Source organism: Phacochoerus africanus, chromosome 2, assembly GCF_016906955.1.
Source record: "Phacochoerus africanus isolate WHEZ1 chromosome 2, ROS_Pafr_v1, whole genome shotgun sequence".
NCBI classification, from domain to species: Eukaryota; Metazoa; Chordata; class Mammalia; order Artiodactyla; family Suidae; genus Phacochoerus; species Phacochoerus africanus.
The window spans coordinates 132032811-132053779 of record NC_062545.1 but is presented as its reverse complement, the minus strand read 5'-3'; the positions used below and the strand labels follow the sequence as shown (position 1 = coordinate 132053779).

General features: G+C 40.4%; 1 protein-coding gene across 1 annotated transcript in view; it reads right to left on the bottom strand.

The window, feature by feature from the left end:
* Positions 1-20969, bottom strand: part of EXD1 (exonuclease 3'-5' domain containing 1) — a 37982-nt gene that overhangs the window by 10726 nt on the left and 6287 nt on the right. Inside the window, 5 exon segments of the mRNA XM_047766670.1 lie at positions 5127-5213; positions 8915-8973; positions 13330-13454; positions 13710-13767; positions 16507-16575. Coding sequence (XP_047622626.1) covers positions 5127-5213; positions 8915-8973; positions 13330-13454; positions 13710-13767; positions 16507-16575 — 398 coding nt within the window.

Sequence of the window (20969 nt, the reverse complement as noted above, 5' to 3'; positions counted from 1 at the left end):
AAAAATGAGTCTGCACACTGAATTGTGAGCCTCAGACCTCAACCCCTGTAGCTTCTAGCTTGAGAACACCGCCTGCATTGCAACAGGAGGACAGAGGGCTCCAGAGGAGATGGCTTCAAGACAAAAATACAACACAGATTATCAGGATAGATATATATATGTGAAAAAATTATATTGAGAAAATATAGGAAGGCTTAATCACAGGTGCAAGGAATAAAAAGCTAGTATGATGAGGCAATTTTCAATTCTATGAAAAACAAAAAATTGTGCAAGAAAAGAAATAATCTGACTGACTCAATAAAGAGTGATGGCTATACAGTCATAATCATATACAGCCTGAATCCTGTCTTAACCAAAAACTGGGATACAACTTCTGAAAAAAAAACTAATTCGAAAAATACATACCTCCAGTGTTTACAGTAGCATTATTTACAATTGCTAAACATAGAAACAACTTAAGTGTCCAATAACAGATGAATGGATAAAGACGTGGTATACACACACAGACACACACACACACACACATACACACACACACAGTGGAATATTACTCAGCCATAAAAAGCATGGAATTTTGCTATTTGCAACAACATGGATGAAGACTTGGAGGGCATTATGCTAAGTGAAATAAGTCAGAGAAATACTGTATGAAAAGTAAAAAAATACTAGAAACTGGTAAACATAACAAAAGAAAAGCAGACTCACAGATACAGAGAACAAACTAGTGGTTGCCAGAAGTTCCCTTGTGGTGTAATGGGTTAAGATCTGGTGTTGTCACTGCAGCAGCTTGGGTTGCTGCTATGATTCGGGTTCAATCCCTGGCCCAGGAACTTCCACATGCCGTGGGCGTGGCCAAAACGAAACCAAAAAACTTGTGGTTGTCAGTCAGGGTTGGGGGTGGAATATAGGGGTGGGAGAGTAGGAGGTACAAATTGCTAGGTGTAAGATAGGCTCAAGGATGTATTGTATGACATGGGGAATATAGCCAATAGTTTTGTAATAACTAATGAAAGTAACCTTTAAAACTGTATAAAAATTAAAAAATTTTTAAATTGGATATAACCAAATTGGGAGGCTCTAGGGAGGTTTGGGTGCTATAATGGGGAAAAATATTTAGAATAGTAAAAGTTGATTTCAAAATTAATGAATAAAGAGAGAACAATTAGTATACTAGCAGAGAAAGGAAAACAGTAGAAACATTTCAACATGTTAGAAGCAGTTGCCTCTGTACTTTTTTGTGTCTTCTTCCCTGTTTTTTTTTGTTTTGTTTTGTTTTGTCTTTTTGCCTTTTCTGGGGCTGCTCCTGCAGCATATGGAGGTTCCCAGGCTAGGGGTCTAATCAGAGCTGTAGCCAACGGCCTACGCCAGAGCCACAGCAACGCGGGGATCCAAGCCACGTCTTCGACCTACACCACGGCTCACAGTAACGCCAGATCCTTAACCCACTGAGCAAGGCCAGGGATCGAACCCGCAACCTCATGGTTCCTAGTCGGATTCGTTCACCACTGACTCACGATGGGAACTCCCTTCCCTGGTTTTTGAAGCTGCTACCAGGGGATGCCCCTTGATGGTATGGCTCTGGTGGCCAGTGATGCTTGTATTCCTGGGTCCCAATGGGACTATGGCAATGGAAAAGACTGTTCTTGGCAGGCTACCACCCCCGCAAGGCACTGCCCAGACAGTGGACTGAGGCCCATTCTCCAGTCTTTCTGTGAGGAAGGGTTCTTTGCTTGTCCTAGAGCTTTGACCTGAGGGGCAGACTTCAGGGTTTGTACATGATAAGGGCCTAGGGAGCACAAGCTTCGGACTCCACCTCGATGCTTTTCCTTGTTCCAGCTCACCTATGTTACCCAGGAGCCCTGATTTCTGCAACTGCCATTCAGGGCACACCTCCAGGTTGCCTAGTTCTGTTGGCCAGCAGGGTTTATGCCTGTAGTCCCATAGGATTTCATATATTTGCATGCTTTAAAAAGCTGATGCCTGGAGATGATCCACTCACCCCGAATCTAGGCACTGAGATCCTCCCCTCTGCAACACTGATAGGTCTTGGCACATCCTCAATTACGAGGGACTACTAAAAATATAATAGGGTGCTTGGAGTTCCCATTGTGGCTCAGCAGAAAGGAATCTTACTAACATTCATGAGGACACAGGTTTGATCCCCGGCCTTGCTCAGTGGGTTAAGGTTCCAGCCTTGCCACGAGCTATGGTGTAGGTCGCAGATGTGGCTTGGATCCCACGTTGCTGTGGTTGTGGCTTAGGCCAGCAGCTAAAGCTCCAATTAGACCCCTAACCTGGGCACCACCATATGCCACAGATGCAGCCCTAAAAAGACAAAAAAAAAAAAAAAAGTAGGCTGCTTGGACAGACAGAGATTTGAAAAAAAAACAAGAGCTGAGGCAAGGTTGAATGACAGGTTCATCTCCTATAGGAGGCCACTCCTTCAAGACGGGGAGGAGTGGTTGTTTCATCTACTGTATAGAAACCAAAAAAGATGCAGAAACAGAGGAATACATTTCAAATGAATGAACACGATAAAACCTCAGAAAGAAAATCATAATGAAATGGAGCTAAGTAATTTACCCGATAAAGAGTTCAAAGTAATGGTCATAAAGATGCTAGCCAAACTGGAAAAAAGAATGGATGAACACCTCAACAAGAGATGGAAAATATAAAAAAGTACCAAATAGAAATCACAGACCTGAAAAATACAATAACTGAACTGAAAAATAATACTAGATAAAGCAGAAGAAAGGATCAGTTAACTCAAAGATAGGGCAATAAAACTAACCCATTCAGAGGAGCAAAAAGAAAAAACAATGTGGAAAAAAAAGTAAAGCTAGCTTAAGGGTCTTGTGGAACAATATCAAATGGTCAAACATTCCTATCACAGGGCTCCCAGAAGGAGAATAAAATGAAAAATGTAAATAAAATAATGTTTGTCAAAGTACTTTGTCAACTATAAAGTGCTGTAGACATGTAGTTTAACAACCTTGTTATTGGAGTCTTCTTTAAAAAAAAAAAAAAAGCAGGAGTTCCATCTGTGGTGCAATGGGTTAAGAATCCAACTGCTGCTCATTCGCCCGTGAACACTTGCTTCTTTCCATGTTTTGGCTACTATAAATAATGCTGCAATATTAAAATGGGAATGTAGGAATGTCTTCAAGAGCCTGTCTTCATTTCCTTTGGGTATATAACAGAAGTGGAATTGCTAGACCATATGGTAGTTTTATTTTTAATTTTTTTGTCTTTTTATGGCCGCACCCACAGCATATGGAAGTTCCCAATTCTAGGGGTCAAATCAGAGTTGTAGCCACCAGCTCACACCACAGCAACAACCAGATCCTAAGCCGAAGCTTACAGCAATGCTGGATTCTTAACCCACTGAGCAAGGCTAGGGATCGAACCTGCATCCTCATGGATATTAGTTGGCTTCTTAACCCACTGAGCCACAGTGGGAACTCCTATTTTTAATCTGAGGACCCTCCATACTGTTTCTATAGTGGCTCCGCCAACTTACATTCCCACCAACAGTGCACAAAGGTTCCCTTTTCTCCATATACTCACCAGCACTTATCTCTTATCTTTTTCTTTTCTTTTCTTTTTTTTTTTTTTTTTATGGCCTGAGGCATATGGAAGTTCCCAGGCTAGGGACTGAGTCAGAGCTGCTGCTGTCAGCCTATGCCATGCCACAGCAACACTGGATCTGAGCCGAATCTGTGACCTATGCCCCAGCCTATGGCAACACCTGACCCTTAACCCACTGAGCGAGGCCAGGGATCCAACTTGCATCCTCACAGAAACTATGCTGGGTTCTTAACCTGCTGAGCCACAATGGGAACTCCTCTCACATCTTTTTTGTAACAGCTAACAGGTATGAAGTGATATTTCATTGTGGCTTTGATTTGTATTTCCCTGATGATTAGTGATTAGGTACAGTACCTTTTCACGTACCTGTTGGCATTTTATATATCTTCTTTGGAAAAATGTCTATTCAGTTCCTTTGCCCATTTTTAAATTGGATTATTTGCAGGAGGGTTTTGCTGTTGAGTTGTATAAGGTCTTTGTATATTTTGGCTATTAACCCCTTATCAGCTATATGGTTTGTAAATGTTTTCTCCCATTCCATAGATTAGTTTTTCATTTTGCTGATCCTTCTTTTGATGTATAGAAGCTTTTTAGTTTGATAGTCCATACTGTTTATTTTTGTTGCTTGCGGAGGTTCATTTTAAATAATTTGTATTTGTGCTGCTAACTCAAACCTAGTCACCTAAAAGCTAAGGTTCAGGGAGTTCCCTAATGGCCTAGCAGGTTAAGGATCCTGCTTTGTCACTGCTATGGCGAGAGTCCCTGCTGTGGTGCAGGTTTGATCCTCGACCCAGGAACTTCCATATGAGCAATGGACATGGCAAACAAACAAACAAATAAATAAATAAAGGTTAAGGTTTACCTAGAAAGCACATGGGAACAAGAGAGAGGTGATCTAATCCCTGAGCATAGCTGAGCTTGACACCTCCATTCCCTTTTCTTTGAGAAGGCAAACATTCCAGAGGTTCAAGAGGATAGACTGCCAATCCTAATAAAATATTCCAGTACGCTGAGGTAGGTCCTGACTCCAGGGATGGAAAACATTGGTTGGGAATTTAGTTGGCTTTCTTGTCCCTCTGCCCCTTAAATTCTGATGTGGCTGAGTTTGATCCAAAGGTGGTTACCATCCTCCAGCTATTCAAGGCTCACTACAAAACTTCTCTGGATAAAATAGGGACCCTCCCGACATCTTCTTGATCCAGGAAAATGAAAATGATGTGGCAGAAACCTACTGTGGAAAGCTGCCATCCAGAAGGAAAGACTGAAATTTTCCATATATTTAAGGTGAGAGAATGGGGCTGGGAAAGAAGACCTCAAGCAGAGCCTATGAGACAGGAATGATGATGATAAAAATTAAATCTATAAAGAGAGAGAAGTTCTTCTTCTTGAAAAGAATAAACTGAGTATAATAAAACTGAAAGACATTCCAAACAAGTTATAGGACAGTGAAACTGGGCTGATATAAAAAAGATATTAAAATAAACTTACCAGTTAATCTACAATTATTTCAAAATAAAAAGCTTTAAGAAATGTTTTACCTGAAGCCAACACAGTTTCCCATGACGACACACATTAGCTCCTTCTGCTGCTACACTCAGTACACTTTGCTTCTTGATGTGGAGCATCTAGTGAGAAAAGGAAGAAAATAAAAATCTCTAGGGAATAAATACTGTAATTAGGACATCATGAATGGCATAAGTAAAATGGTGAGAAACAACGTGGATCATATTTTTTTAAACTTACAAAAGTTGACTAATCCAAAACACGTGTCTGCACAACACACACACACACACACACACACCACTGAATGCTTTTGATTTGCTTTTCAGTGTGCATAAAATTATTCCACAACTGGAAAATACATTGATTCATATCGCAAATGCTAGTAAGAGCTGAAAACTCAGATAGCTTTTGTTACCATTGATGTTACAATGAAAGATTTCTAGTCTTTATGACGAGATTCCCCCATGCAAAGGACAGTGACCTAACATGGCAATTACTCTACCTAAGGGCAACTCATGCAGTGCCTGAGTCTCACAGTATCTACTGTTCAGAATGAGAGAAACATGGATTCAATTGTTAAAGTCTTAGATTCATTAAATTACTGAAAACCGACATAGTAGTATCCCAGAAACACATGCTGTTCCTGATTATCTATAACCTTATCATATTTTAAAACATTATACAATTCTAAAATCCTTAATTCATAATCCATGAAAATAACTATATGGCACAAGATTCTCCCAATTTTACAGGTAGATAAAATACTCAAGAAAAGGAAGGTGCGGTAATTTACTCTAGCACAATATCTTTCTTTACAGAACATAAAGTGTTCTACAGTCTAAGTATCTTTCATCAATGATGAAAAAATGGGGACTAAATTCCAGTTCTGTCCTCAACAAGAAAGCTGTAAAACCAGGATAAGAATGTCTAACTCCTCTTTAAATTTCCAGAGCAAAGATTTTATCCTGCATTTTTGTTATTGTTATCAAGGACCCTTTAAAGAATCTGTTGATAGACATTGCCAATAAGCACATGAAAAGATGCTCAATATTTTTTTTAGGGCTTCATCTGTGGCATACAGAGGTTCCCAGGCTAGGGGTTGCTACACTATAGCAACGCCAGATCTGAGCCGCGTCTGCGACCTACACCACAACTCACAGCAATGCTGGATCCTTAATCCACCAAGCAAGGCCAGGGATCGAACCTGCATCCTCATGGATGCTAGTCAGATTCATTTCTACTGAGCCATGATGGGAACTAAGATGCTCAATATTATCAGCCTTCAGGGAAATGCAAATCATAACCATAATGAAATACCACTTCACACCATTAGGATGACTATAATTAAAATGACAGGTATCAAGAAGTGTTGATGAGAATGTGGAGAAATTAGAATCCTCATACCCTGCTGGTAGGAAAGTAAGGATGCAATAGTTTGGGAAAACAGTATGGCCAATTCTCAAAAAGTTAAAAACAGAGTTACTATATAAGCCAGCAGTTCCATTCCTAAATATCTATCCAAGAGAAAAAGAAACATATGTCAGCACAAAAACTTGTACATGAATGTTCATAGCAACATTATTCATAATAGCCAAAAGTAGAAACAACCCAAATGTCAATCTCATGGTGAAAGAATAAATGAAATGTGGCACATCCACATAATGGAATATTATTTGGCAATAAAAATAAGTAAAAAACTGATACATGCTATAACATAGAGAAGCCTTGAAAATATTATGCTAGGCAAAAGAAGTCAAGCCAGTCACAAATGACCACACACATTGTATGATTCCATTTATATTGAAATGTCCTAAACAGACAAATCCATAGGGGCAGAAAATAGATTAGTGGTTGCCAGGGGTTAGGGAACTGAGGAGGGATTGGAATATTGAGTTTCCTTTTCAGGTATTAAAACTGTGCTATAATTCATCGTGGTGATGGATGTACAACTCTGTGAACAGGCTAAAAGCCAGTGAAGTGTATGTTTTAAACTGGTAAACTTTATAGCATGTCAATTATATTTCAGTATAGCTGTTTTTAAAAAATCTGTTAAGGAGCTCCGGTTGTGCCTCAGCAAGTTAATAGTCTGATTAGTATCCATGAGGATGCAGGTTCAATCCCTGGTCTTGCTCAGTGGGTTAAGGATCAGGGCTTGCTGAAAGCTGCAGCACAGGTCACAGATGCGGCTTGGATTCCTCGTGGCTGTGGAGTAGGCCTGCAGCTGCAGCTCTGATTCAAATCCTAGCCTGGGAACATCCATACACTGCAGGTGTGGCCCTAAAAGGAAAAGAAAAATCTGTTGAAAGCTAACTCTCCCTTAAAATGTGCACCTGTGTATACATGAGCATAACCTTGCATTCTAAACAGAAAACTTAATGACTTCTTTAAAGTCCATCTGTGAACTATACCCTAGGTTAAATAATTAGTTACTGCCACATCTTAAATTATAAATGATTATAGAAAAATTGCCTCAGTAGAGCATCTAGATTCATCTTTTTAATATATAATGAAAAATAATTCTGACTCTCCTCTAAAACTGCCAACAGCTCTCCATCTTACCAAAGTCAAACTCAAAATCCTTATGTCTAATAGGAGTTTCCTGTGGTTTCCACTGAAGCAGCTCAGGTCACTGCTGTGGCATGGGTTCAGGCCCTGGCCCAGGAACTTCTGCATGCTGAAGGTGCAGTAAAAACAAACAAACAAACAAAAAAACAGTACTTATGTCTAAAAATCCCTACCTGATCTGCCTCCTGCCCCTTCCATTTCCTACCTCTTTTCCACCGTGGTCCTGACACAATGACCTCCCTGCTATTTCTCCACTCAAGTCAAGTGTGCTTTAGCCTCAGAGCCTTCACACTGGCTAATTATGCCTTCCTTAAGTTCTCTGCCTAGATATCCACATGGTGAACTCCCCTACTTCTTTCAGTTTCTGTCCAGTGCTACCTCTTCACAGAGTTTTTCTCTATCTACCCTAAGTAGGAACTCCCTGCCACTCTAGTCACCATACCACACTTTATTTTTCTTCATAACACATTGTATACCAGATGATATACAATTATTCGTTCATTTTCTTGCATTAAAATAAGCTTCTTGAGGAGTTTCTGCTGTGGCTCAGTGGGTTAAGAACCTGACATAATGTCTGTGAGGAAGCAGGTTCGATCCCGGGCCTCACTCAGTGGGTTAAGAATCTGGCATGGCTGCAAACTGAGGCATAGGTCACAAAGGGGGCTTGGATCTGGTGTTGCTGTGTAGGCCGGCAGCTCCAGCTCCAATTAGAAACCCAGCCTGGGAATTTTCATATGCTGCAGGTGTGGCCATAAAGAGTAAATAAATAAAATATAAGCTCCTTGGGGATGGAATTTTGTCTTGATTTTTGTTTTACCCCAGATTTAAGAACAATGTCTGGCAAATAGCAGGCATTCAGATATTTTATTTATTTATTTATTTGCTTTTATTTATTTATTTTTTTAGGGCCACACCCACAGCATATGGAGGTTCCTAGGCTAGGGGTCAAATTGGAGCGAAAGCTGCTGGCCTACACCACAGCCACAGCAACGCCAGATCCAAGCCGCATCTGTGACCTACACCACAGCTCACGGCAACGCTGGATCCTTCACCCACTGAGCGAGGCTAGGGATCAAACCCAAAACCTCATGGTTACTAGTCGGTTTCATTTCCTCTGTGCCATGATGGGAACTCCCAGATAGTTTATTAAATTATTAGGGAAACCATTAATGATCTTATAATAAGAAAAAAATGTATGAGACCCAGACATGAAACCCATTTGCAGATAATACTGAGAATGATTGAGGGCAATACTTACTGCAGCACCAAACTTCTGCTGGAACTGATCAATGACTATGTATGATATCTCCTCTTCCTCTACAAGAGAATGGTAGTATTAGATATATATGTCTTCATTGGCAATAGAATAACCCTCCATTAATTTTAGCCATACTCCTAAACTCCTACTCTAGTACACCTCACATATCTAGAAGTAATGAGATTATGTCTAAGCACTGAGAACTATGATCACTTGTGTCAGCCCATCACAGTGAACACTATTAGCATCCTATCTGTCAGTTAGGGATAAACAAAAGCCCCACCAATGGTAATCTTATAAAATACACTATTTACACATTTCCTGTGATAATTCAGTAGTGTTTTCCTCATCATGGGTTTATGTTTTGAATACTTTGACATGTGCTGTTTTTTTTTCTTTAAAAAAAAATGTTTAGGGCTGCACCCTTGGCATATGGAGGTTCCCAGGCTAGGGGTCAAATCGGAGCTGTAGCCACTGGCCTATACCACAGCCACAGCAATGCCAGATCCAAGCCACATCTGTGACCTAAATCACAGCTCATGGCAACTCCAGATCCTTAACCCACTGAGCAAGGCCAGGGATCAAACATGCGTCCTCATGGATGCCAGTCAGATTCGTTTCCATTGAGCCACAATTGGTACTCTGTTTATACAATTTTCAAAGCTTACACTCCATTCACAGTTATTACAAAATATTGGCTATCCCCTCCCCATGTTGTACAATACATTCTTGTAGCCTATCTTACACCCAATAGTTTGTACCTCGCACTCTCCCACCCCTATATTCCCCACCCCACTGGAAAGCACTATTTGTTCTCTGTGAGTCTACTTCTTTTGCTATATTCACTAGTTTGTTGTATTTTTTAGATTCCATATATAAGTCATATCATACAGTATTTAAGACATGCACTTTCTAAAAGCATATTCATAATAAAAATAACAGTTTAAAATAAATTAGCCCTGGAGATGGGCCAATGTCCATACTTCTGGAATTCTATGGACCCTGAAAGTTAATTATTTTTCTAATTATGTAGCTTAAAAGATTAGAGGTATAGCATAACATACAGTTCTTCATCTCCCAAATGCTAAAACTTTGGTGTGGTATTCCACATACATCTTCCTTTTTTTTCTTGGTGATCTCATCTAGAATCAAGTCTTTAAATATCATCTATAGGCTAGATCTAGAATTTATATCTCCACCTCAAGGCTTTATCTTCATCTCTCAGCTTACATTCAAACTTAGGTTGGCCAAAACTAAACTCCTAATCATCTCTCCAAAACCTCTCCTACCCAGAGTCTTTTCCATACTTCAGGCTGTTGAGGCTCAAACCCCTGAAGTCATCCTTGTTTCCTCTCTTTCTCAACCACATCTAATCTCTCGGTACATTATTTTGTCTCTCCATCAACATACATCCAGAATTCCACTGCTTCTTACCAACCATCCTGCCACCACAAGGGTCCAAACCACCATACGCACTTGTCTGAAAGTTATTTCAAGTGGCTCCTAACTAGTATCCGTGCTTTTACCCTGGCCCTACTCTCAGTATCTATACAGCATCCAGAGTGATTTTATAAAAAGAGAAGTCAGATCATGCTACTCTTCTGCTCCAAACTCTCAAGTGGGAAGTAGAAGTTCGTAAAAAATACCCTTTAGGTGGAGTTTCCGTCGTGGCGCAGTGGTTAATGAATCCGACTAGGAACCATGAAGTTGTAGGTCCGATCCCTGGCCTCACTCAGTGTGTTAAGGATCCGGTGTTGCCGTGAGCTGTGGTGTAGGTCACAGACATGGCTTGGATGCTGCGCTGCTGTGGCTCTGGCATAGACCGGTGGCTACAGCTCAGATTAGACCCCTAGCCTGGGAACTTACATATGCTGCGGGTGTGGCCCTAGAAAAGACAAAAAACAAAACAAAACAAAACAAAAACCCTTTAGAGGTACTATTTCATAATAGTATAAAAATAGCAATACTTAGGGATAAACATGGCAAAAGATATGTAAAACACAACGAGAACTACAAAATATTGCTAAGAAATTAAAGACCTAAATAAATGGAGAGATATACTGAGTTAGTGGAATGGAATACTCAACATTGTTAAGATGTTAATATTCCCCAAACTCATCTATCAATTCATTTCGATCTTGGAGCTCCCTGGTGGCTCAGAATGTTAAGGATCTGGCATTGTATCTGCTGTGGCATGGGTTTGATCCCTGGCCCAGGAACTTCAGCACAGCGTGGGTGAGGTCAAATAAACAAACAAACAAAACAAATTCATTGCAATCTCAATAAAAGTCCCAGCAGCACTTTTTTTTTTGGATAGAGATTGACAAGCTGATTATAAAATTCATAAGGAAATGCAAAGAACAAAGAACAGGTGAAACAACTTTGAAAAAAGAACAAAGCTGGAGAACTAATAGTACCTGATTTCAAGATGTATCATTAATCAACAGTATATAAAACAGACTAATATTGGTGTAAAGATAGAAAAAAATAGATCAATGTAACAGAATAGAGTGGCATAAACCTACATGTATATGATGGAAAACTGATTTTTGACAAAGCTGTGAAGGTAACTGAATGCAGAAAATACAGTGTCTTCAACAAATGATGTCTGAGTACTTGGATGTCCATATGAAAAAAAATTGTCCATATCACCATATACAAAAATTGAAAATGAATCACAGACCTAAATGTAAAACCTAAAACTATGAAATGTCTAGAAGAAAACATAGGAGAAAATCTTTGTGACTTTTGAGTTAGGAAAAATTTCATAGATATGACATCAAAACCATGGTCCACAGAAGAAAGGAAATGGACAGACTGTACATCATCAAAATTTAAAATGTCTGCTCTTTGGAGTTCCTGCTGTGGTGCAGTGGAAACAAATCCAACTACTAACCATGAGGTTGTGAGTTTAATCCCTGGCCTTGCTTAGTGGGTTAGGAATCCGGCGTTGCTGTGAGCTGTAGTGTAATGAGCTGTGGTGTAGGTTGCAAACACGGCTCGGATGCTGCATTGCTGTGGCTGTGGTGTAGGCCCTTAGCCTGGGAACCTCCATATGCCTTGGATACGGTACCTAAAAAGCAAAAAACAAAACAAAATAAAATAAATAAATAAAATGTCTGCTCTTCAAGAGATGCTTTAAAACAATGAAAAGACAACCACAGACTTGAAGAAAATATTTGCAAAGCATATATTTGAAAAAAGACTTGTATACAGAATATATAAAGAAACTCTCAACACTGAATAATAAAACAATCCAATAAGAAAATGAAAATAGATATGAACAGACATTCGCCAAAGATATTCAGATGGCAAATAAGCACAGGAAAAAAACCCTCAACATCCTCGGTCATTACAGAAACCAACCAACCTCCAACGACTTCTCTTCTCACTGCAGAGTAAAAACTAAGTCCTTTCAGTGATCTACAAAGTCTTCCAAGACCCACCCAGCCCACTTCATCTCCTATGGCTCTCCTTGCTCCAGCCACACCTCAAGATCGTGGTGTGTTCCTATCTCAGGCCTTTGTATTTGTTCTTTTTTATGACTCAAAAAAAAAATTCCACGGAGATACTCACACATCTTGATCCCTCACTTCCTTCAGGCCTTTAGTCAAATGTTACCATTTCAGGGAGTTCCCATTGTGGTTCAGCGGGTTAAGAACCTGACTAGTATCCATGAGGACACAGGTTTGATCCCTGGCCTCGCTTAGTGGATTAAACATCTGTTGTGGCTGTGAGCTGTGGTGTAGCCTGCAGACACGGCTCGGATCCTGCGTTGCTGTGGCTGTGGCATAGGCCAGCAGCTGCAGCTCCAATTCAACCCCTCGCCTGGGAACTTCCATATGCCACAGGTGCAACTGTAGAAAAAATAAAAATAAAAAAATAAGAAAGAAAAAGAAAAAAATGTCCCCATTTCAGTGAGACCTGTCTTGGATATTCAAGAATTTTAAAACCATCCTCTCCAAATATTTCTTCTTTTTTTTTCCTATTTATATGTGACACCAACATACAGTATATTGTAACAATTTATCTTATTTAATGTCTGTTCCCCTGCACCATCACTCAAAGAGGGTAGGGATACCGAACTCTGGTATTTCCAATACCTGGCATTTAGTGTGCACTCAAATATTAAGTAAACTAATTAATAATGATGTTTTACCTTAATTCAGACCCTAGAAACAATGGTCTGAGAGTTCCACATAGAATCTTAATTCAGGCTTATACCAACTCTGAAGAATTCTGAACCATAAGAAAGAGAGCCTAGAAAATTCAGAGCCCTGTGGGAGTTCCCTGGTGGCCTAGCAGTTAAGGATTCAGCACTATCACTACTGCGGCTCAGGTTTGATCCCTGGCCCGGGAACTTTTACATGCCGCAGGTGCAGCCAAAGAAAAAAATTCAGAGCCCTGGTACTAACCTGATGCGCTGTACTTGAGGTCATTCAGCAGAGAGGTGGTTGGTGCCTCAGGGGTAGAAGAAGGCTTATATACATTTAGGTCTTCATCTTTCATTTTTTCCATCCTGGCTCTTTCTGTATTTAAACTATGCTTACAAAAAACAACAGTTAGACAAAATTGTTCTTTGTTGCTAACACCATACACAGATTGTGCCACTTTTCACAGAGAACCCATTCATCCACTGTTTGCACTGACATGAAGATACCGCCTAAAGATGGAAGGAAACATCCACCTATTTCCTCTCAGTTTAGGAATTACATGGCTAGTGAATCAGAACTAAAGCTTTCTACCTTGATGTGTACATTTGGGTAACAATGTAATTAAAATTATTCCATCATACCTGACAGAAGATGCCATTTCTCTCACTGCACCTTGTTCCACTTCATCCAGTAGTTCCACTGTAAAATAACCAAATGGCTTCCAACAGAGTTTCCAATCTGAAAGCAGTTAACTATCTGTTTCCTCCCCTCCTCACCCCACCACACCCACAGTTTTAATACATACCATGGACAGTAATTGGGAATGAAATGTTGGTCCATAGAGGCCTTCATTGGCCAGCAATAAATAGAGCAGAAAAGACCATCCCAAGTATTGAAGATCTGTAATCTTACATCCTTACATAGCTTCCTTGGTCATTTAGCAGGATTAGGAATCTCTCTACATGTCCACTTTACCCTTTTTGTTTCAGGGCACCTTTGTGGTCATGCAGATTGGTTTGAGAGAGATCTTTTCTTTCCTATTTATTCCGATCCTAATATATCTTCCCTCACACTATGTACTGTTTGAGGGTTTTCTCTTAAATCTTTCACCAATCTGTCCCTTTTACATCTTCGTGCATTTAACAGTTCAGTGACATGAAAAGTAATAACAGCTAGACTGGAAATTACAAAAGAAATGTGAGAGACGTATTCCACATAGACTCTGAAACCATTTATTTTTAACCTAACAGTACAGGGAATACAGGGAAATATTGTATATTACTGATTCTAAGATGAACATTTTCCTTTTTTCTTTTTTTTTTGCTTTTTGCTTTTTTTTTTAGGGATGCAGGGCTGTATCCGCAGCATATGGAGGTTCCACACTAAGGGTCCAATTGGAGCTACAGCTGCTGGCCTATGCCACAACCACAGCCATGCCAGATCCGAGCCGCCTCTGCGACCTACACCACAGCTCACGGCAACATCAGATCCTTAACTCACTGAGTGAGGCCAGGGATTGAACCTGCAACCTCACGGTTCCTAGACGGATTTGTTTCTGTTGAGCCATGACGGGAACTCCTAAGATGCACATTTTAAACAACTCCAATATTGGAATTGATTTTCAGTAAGTGCACATGATAGTTTAATTGGCAGCAGTGGGAAGAGAAACAGTCTACTTTTTCATTAGTGGCATCTTAGGTTCAATTAGGTACACTTAGGTACATTTCAGGGGAAAGCTTCTCAGGGGCCACTATGTTTCAAATGCCTCTTTCTCCTGAACTGTCTGGAGGAGTTGGGTATGGGGCAGAGAAAGTAAAATTCATTAAAAATACGTATTAATCAATTATTATCCTACATCTTGATAATTCCTATTTAAGGTGCTTTTCATGGAGACCCCTCCATGGCTGACTGAACCACATGGCAGAGAAAGGAGATGGCCATCTTTTGAGCTTAAAAAATTATGAACAAGGCCAAGTTCTGAGAATGTGTTCAGAAGGAAATGAATCCATGTATACAGATTACGAATCTGGTCAGTGGTCAGCCTTCTCCCAAGTTAGGAGATGGTAGTAATGACTCCTTCATTTCTCTTTGTAAACTCATCCATGGCCTAGCTTTGTTCCAGTCCAGAGCTCTGCCTCACTGTAAAGCCTAACAGCTACAGCACAATTAAGATTCCCTCTACTACTGCTACCATCACTGCCATTTTAAAAAGGTGTTCCAGGGACAAAACTATTTACAGCAGCATACTCAGTGAGGAAGGACAGTTTATACAGCTAGCTGAACTTGTCGGCCTTAAGGTAGGTCTGGATTGGCAGTCATTAATTTGGTGAGATCTTCACCTCTCCCTAAATTCTATGTCTCTCACAAGACAATCTTTCAGTCAGTGGCAATCTTTCACTTACAGGAGTCATTTCCTTGCCTCACATCTGCCCCCCTGGTAAGAAATACACAGATTTATGAGGTCCAAGATCTCTCATTCCCCCACCCTTCTCCACCCACAGTGATCTTTACCCCTCCTTGGAGGGCTTTTTGCTTTGGAGTTCTGGAAAGCAAGCACCAGTTCTTGCGTCCAACCCTTTCCTCTTACGCCATTTGGCTTGGCTGAAACACACTGACCAGATGAGCTTCTATGTCTATTCCTTTAGGCAGACAATTGGATTTATTCTTGCTAAATGGTTTTTGGTGGCAGAAATAAAGTACAGGGTTGTTTCCTGCAATTCCATAATCCCAAAATGTCCGAAAAGATTTTTTTCTAACTCTTTTGGCAGCAAAACCTGAACTGACATACTGTTACAGTCTTATTTTATTCCACTTAGTATGATTATCCACCCTTTCTCTGTATAAATGTGTTTTATTACAGAGTGCTGACCAGATCCACTTGAGGTGCTATGTAATATGAACAGAATATACCCTTTGCTAGGTTTTCCAAAAATCCTGGATTTTGAAAGATTTGGGCCCAAGGTTTCAGATAACAGACTGTTCTGTGAACATGTGGTATTAAACTCACTTGTTGAGCAAGACAACTCCTTTCTGTTTATATTCCTAATTCTACCTGTGACCTAAGTCTCTAGGAAGGAGCACCAGCTGCCCTCACAGTATAAAACCAAGATGATGAAAATTCTCTAAGACTCTTCTGCTCATAGTACCTACCAAAACAGTAAGATATGGGTCAATTCTCAAATACCAATTTTAAGAGCTCATAAATGCAAGATAATTTTTTTTTGGCCTTACCCGTGACATATGGAAGTTCTGGGGCAAGGGGTTGAATCTGATGCAGCTGTGACTTACACCATGGCTGTGGCAATGCCAGATCCTTAACCCATTGCACCACAGTGGAAACTTCTTGTTTGTTTTCCCAAATAACGGAATGAGGCAGAGCAGTGAGTTTACTGCTACTGAAAATTCTGATACCATTATTCAAGGAACATGAACTCTCACCATTCACAATCTCATGTCCAAAAAACATCTTCACTCCTGGGACACTTCGACCAGTCTCCATATTCTTCACTGTTATGGAAAACAATTCATTTGGTTAATAATAAGTAATACTCCCTAAAAATATAAGAAAATATGATGCCTCTCAAAAGTGCCCAAATTTGAGTTCTATAAAAATCCCCAAATTATCGTGCCCAAGGCATAGAGAGTCAGTAATAAAATATAAAGCTATAACCTTGAAACAAGTAGTATAGAGAATAAAGGGAACCCAAGAATGGTCCAAGAGAAACTAAAAGGGCAGTAGTAGTACACTGAATTCAAGCGTCTTCCAAGAATATTCCAAGGCCTTTGGGGATAAGGACTATCTATTTAATATATCTTTACTTATTTTTATTGTACCTAATTCCAGAAAAACATGTAAGCCCTCTGACTACTTATAGAATCCACACCCTGTTTCATGTCATGCTACATGCTCAAAACGGTAATTGTCAGGAACAACAATCCAATTCCTGGCCTAATTACTGGCTCTGCTGTGAGTAGGTGAGGGACTTAGGATAAGTTTAGATGTCATATCTACCACATGGTGTCATTTTTTTCTAGATGGAAGTGTTCGCAGCACCTCTATATTTCCATATCTCTCAGAAATTCCAAATAACCGAGTTTCACCCTCACTAGTCCACTGAATATATTCTCACTGAGGTCAAAGATCACCAACTGCCTATTTGACAAATCCCAAAAAAGTTTACAATCTGTATTTGGCTCCCATACATTCTTTGACAATACTGTTCTTGCCTTTGTTCTCTGGCTTACAGGACATTCTTAGTGTTTCTTTCTTTTCGTACTAATTACCTGGAGCCACCATACTGAGCACATACTGCAAACCAGGAATCATGCCAATTATTTGCCTACGTTTAATTATCCAGTAACATAATGAGACAGGTATTTCATTTTCTCCATTATGGAGGAATCTGAGGCTCAGGAAGGTTGAATAACTTACTCAAGGTCACACCTCTACTGAAAGACAGTCAGGATGCAAACCCAGGCCTCGGTGATTTTATTTTTTTATTTCATTTTTGGCTACTCCATGGCCTCTGGAGTTCCTGGGCCAGGGATCAGATCTGAGCTGCAGTTGTAACCTATGCTACACCTGCAGCAATGCTGGATCCCTAACCCACTGTGCTGGGAGAGACGCTGCTGATTCTGTTGTGCCACAGTGGGAACTCCAGACCTCACTGATTTTTTTTTTTTTTTTTTGTAGGGGGGACAGTTCTTAGCTTGAGCTTTATTTCAGTCTATATTAGAATCCAAGGTTGTCTGCCTTTCTTTGATAGACTGATAGGGCCAGTTCACCAGGAGTCTATTTGCTTGGTGAACCAGCAAGGGTAGCAATTTCCCTTAGAATCAATAACATTTAAAACATTCATGCAATGGAATACAATTCCAGTTAAAATAAATGACAAATATTAATATGGATAAATGTCAAACATACAAAGTTGAACATTATTTTGGATTCTTAGGTGCAATTCTCCTCATAACACCAAGCAATGTTGGGGACGGTGGCTGGATGTCCTATAATTTAAATCAGTTCAGACAGTATCTCCCTGTAGATAGCATCAGACTCCATAGATTAAGGACTCAGTTCCATAAGATTACCCTCCACTTCAGATGCTAATTGAAAGCCCAGGTTATTAACTGGGATTCTGACTGATTTTCTATAAACCAGATGTTCCTATGACCCCTTCCTTGGGTTGGATTAAATTGCTAAAGTGACTTATAAAACTCAAGAAACTGGAGTTCCCATTGTGGCACAGCGGGAACGAATCCAACTAGGAACCATGAGGTTGTAGGTCCGATCCCTGGCCTCACTCAGTGTGTTAAGGATCCGGTGTTGCCATGAGCTGTGGTTTAGGTCTCAGACGTGGCTCAGATCTGGCGTTGCTGTGGTTATGGTGTAGGCCGGCTGCAACAGCTCAACTTAGACCCCTAGCCTGGGAACCTCCATATGTCGTGGGTTTGGCCCTAGGGGGGAAAAAAACAAAACCGAAACTCAAAAAACCCATTTACTCACTAGATAACCAATTTATTACAAAAGATATCAAATATGAATCAACGGTCAAACAAAGAGATGCACAGAGCAAGGCACATGGGAAGGGGGGCAGGGCTGCCAGGCCCACTCCAAACATGCCATTCTCTCAGCATCTCCACAAGTTCACCAAGCTCTCTGAACCCTGTCCTTGTGGGTTTTAATGGAGGCTTCATTACCTGGGCATGATTAAATCATTGGCCCTGGCAATTGATTCAACTTCCACCCCCCCTTCCTCCAGGCCTCAGTAATTTTAATATACATCTTGTAACCAGTGTTCCACATCTCCCTGATTTGCTCCTTCCAGTCTCCTTGGCTGCCTCTACCACCACTGCTTGCCCCTTACACACTGATAATCCCTAGGGTTATGTTCTTCATCCTTCTTCCTTCTCCTTGAATGAGCACAGCCACTTCCTAGGTGTCCTGACATCGATTATTTCTTCAGTATGATTATTCTTCTGAGCACCACTCCCATTTTCAACTAACGGCAGACTTATTGCAAGATTTTCAACCTGATCATTATCTTCTCCCAGTAACCAAGAAACCTGCTTCTCTTCCCGTTTCTATAATAACAGTACTATACCTCTGAGTCATAAATGTGGGAGTTATTTGCCATGGCTCTTTGATTACCTAATTGATGACTAAGTTACTTATCCCCTCTCCTAAGCATTTCTAGAATCTGTCTTCTCTTATCCATTCCTTGCCAAGCCCTAGATCTGACTCCCACCACTTTCTCTTTATTGGGTCCCATGATTGAATAGTTCTCCTTGTCTCTCCTTGTCTCCGTCAAACCTTCCTTCACACAGCTGTCATAGTCATGTCACTCTCTGCTTTGACCAAATGGTACATAAAATCAGTAAACGAGTATAAAGAAATATGTTCAAAAAAAAAAGAAAGGAAAAAAAATATTCAAAAGGAAAGAAACATGAGCAACCTCATTAGGAATATTTTTAAAAACATGTTAAAAAACGGAGTTCCTGCTGTGGTTCAGTGGGTTACAAATCCAACTAGTATCCGTGAGGATTCTGGTTTGATCCCTGGCCTTGCTCAGTGGTTCAAGGATCCAGCGTTGCCATGATCTGTGGTGTAGGTTGCAGATGTGTCACAGATCTGACGTGGCTGTGGCTGTGGCATAGGCCAGCAGCTGTAGCTTCAATTTGACCCCTAACCCAGGAATTTCCATATGCCACAGGTGTGGCCCTAAAAAGCAAAAAAAAAAAAAAAAAGGTCAAAATTAAATACCACTTTTTGCCTATAACACTAGCAAACACTGAGGAAAGATATACATCTACATTTTTAAAATCCAAGACTAGATTATTTACTATAATTCACTCTCACATTGCCAGCAGCAAAGTAAAAAGGCAAGACTCGAAAAACTACTTGGAAGAGTTCTCTTCATGGCTCACCCGCTAATGAACCGATTAGGATCCATGAGGGCACAGGTCTTGCTCAGTTGGTTAAGGATCTGGTGTTACCATGAGCTGTGGTGTAGGGTGAAGACTGGGCTCGGATGCCATGCTGCTGTGGCTATGGCTGAGGCTGGCAGCTGTAGTTCTGATTTGACTCCCTAGCCTGGGAACTTTCATATGCCAAGGATACAGCCCTAAAAAGACAAAGGAAGGAAGGAAGGAAGGAAGGAAGGGAAAGAAAGAAAGAAAAACTACTTAAAATATGCATCAAAAACATTTCAAATATATTTAACTTTCACTCAGTAATTTCACTTGTAGGAACTATTCCTAAGAAAATAATTATAAAATAAAACAAACATTAAATTGTATCTTATAATTAGAATTTGTTATAATTATTTTTTTATGGCCACGCCCTGCAGCATATGGAAGTTCCTTGGCCAGGGACTGAACCAAGCCACAGCTGTGACCTATGCCACAGCTGTAGCAATGCCAGATTCTTAACCCATTGAACCCGTGCCTCCCTAGAGACCCAAGCCAATGCAGTTGGATTTTTAAACCACTATGCCACTGTAGTAACTCGTTTTAATTCTTAACTATCGAATATACAAATATAACTTATCATTATAAAACACAACAAATATTTTTAAGCTTTTTGCTTTAAAATGTTTAGCCATCAAATTCAAGGTGTTTTTGTATTCTTTTCAGGGTGCACCTGCTGCATATGGAAGTTCCCAGGCTAGGGTCTAATTGGAGCTGTAGCTGCAGGCCTACACCGTAGCCACAGCAAGGTCAGATGCGAGATGCATCTGTGACCTACACCACAGCTCATGGCAATGCCAGATCCTTTAACCCACTGTTCATGGCCAGGGATCAAACCCACATCCTCATGGATACTAGCTGAGTTCTACGTGTGGCATATGTAGGTTCCCAGGCTAGGGGTTTAATCAGAGCTACAGTTGCTGGCCTATGCCACA